General features: G+C 63.6%; 1 protein-coding gene across 1 annotated transcript in view; it reads left to right on the forward strand.

Annotated features, from left to right (window-relative positions):
* The first annotated feature begins 401 nt into the window (after window positions 1-401).
* ZNF503 (zinc finger protein 503) overlaps window positions 402-1,353 on the forward strand; it is a 4,780-nt gene continuing 3,828 nt past the window's right edge. The window contains exon 1 of the mRNA XM_008068602.2: window positions 402-1,136. Within this exon, the coding sequence (XP_008066793.1) occupies window positions 1,018-1,136 (119 nt within the window). The 5' untranslated portion in view covers window positions 402-1,017. The remainder of the gene's footprint in view (window positions 1,137-1,353) is intronic.

Here is a 1,353-nt window from a genome sequence, read left to right on the forward strand (position 1 = left end):
CCGCCCGCCTCAGGTGCCCGGAGCCGTGCCTGAATTCCGCGGGACCGCAGCCCCAGAGGTGGAAGGGTGTCCTCTCTCCGACGCAGAGAGGGGAGGCGCGCACCCCAGGCCTGCGCGCCCCTCTCAGCGCCCCGGGCGCACCTGCGCACTTTACTCTCACTATTCATTTTCCTAACACTGAGCGCTTCTTTCCCTCTTTCATTCTTTTTCTTAGTCACCCCCCCGCCCCCACCCCATCCCAGGAGGCCGCTCCTCTCTCCCCCCCCTCCAGTTCCCTCTCGGTCTCTTCCTTCCTATTTCGTCTCTCTCCCCCTCTCTCTTTTTCCCTTCAAGTCGCACCCGCCTTGTAATCAGCAACAAAAGCTGACATAAATCACGGGCGGATTGACAAGAGCTGACAAATAACTGATTGATTGCGGTCGAGGAACATTGACAATTGATGGAGGGGTGGAGATGCCCAAAGAACGGAGGGGGGAGGAAAAGAGAGGGTGGAAGGGGAGAGTAAGATTGGGGGGTGGGGGGGAGACGGAGTGTGAAACAGAGGAAACATGTGACCCCCGCTCCTGCCCCAATCTACGCGTCCCCGAGCATCACGTGGCCGGGAAGGGCGGAGAGCCCAGCGCGCTCCGCGGTGTGGAGCAGCCGCCGCCGCCTCCGCTGCCCATCTAGCTTCTGGTTTCTCCGCCGCGGAATATGAGGAAATCGAAGCGGGCGGGCGGACTTCCTCCGGCTCCGGCTCCGGCTCCCCACTTTCCTTACCCTGGTGGCCGCGCCGCGCGGGGTCTCAATTACTGAGGAGGAAAGCACACTGGGTGGGCGGGTGCCCCGCGCGCCCCTGGAGTTGACGGTCCAGCCGGTGTCCACACTCCCACCGGCGCTCCTCCTGGACACCCCTGCAGTCTGTTCCTCACTCGCCCCCCCTCCAAAAGGAGGTTTCAGTTTATTTTCGAGCTGGGGAAAGGAAGAACGGCGAGGAGGAAAAAAGAGGGGAGGCGGCGCATGGCAAACGTAGAATAAATGTCCGTCTCGTCCTCGGAGCGAAATCGAGGGAGGGGACACACGGGGGGGGCGGCGAAGAGGGAGCTGCCCATTAAAACCAGCTCTGAGAGTCCTGGCGGCGGCGGCGGCGGCGCGGGACGCGTCACATCCCCTTGACCCTCCAATCACCTCGGGCTCCCATTTGATTGGAAGGCGGCAAAGGCTTTAATCTCCCCCTCGGTGCAGCGGCTTTTGAAGTGAGTTTCCTCGCCAGAGCCCCGGCTGGACACGCAGCGGCTCGCATCGCAGAGCGCAGCGCCGGCGCGGGGCCGCGAGAGCGCAGCGCAGGGAGCAGCCCGAGGCGGACCCCGCGAG

Source organism: Carlito syrichta, unplaced genomic scaffold (assembly GCF_000164805.1).
Source record: "Carlito syrichta isolate Samal-C Ts95f unplaced genomic scaffold, Tarsius_syrichta-2.0.1 Scaffold311316, whole genome shotgun sequence".
Lineage (NCBI taxonomy): Eukaryota > Metazoa > Chordata > Mammalia > Primates > Tarsiidae > Carlito > Carlito syrichta.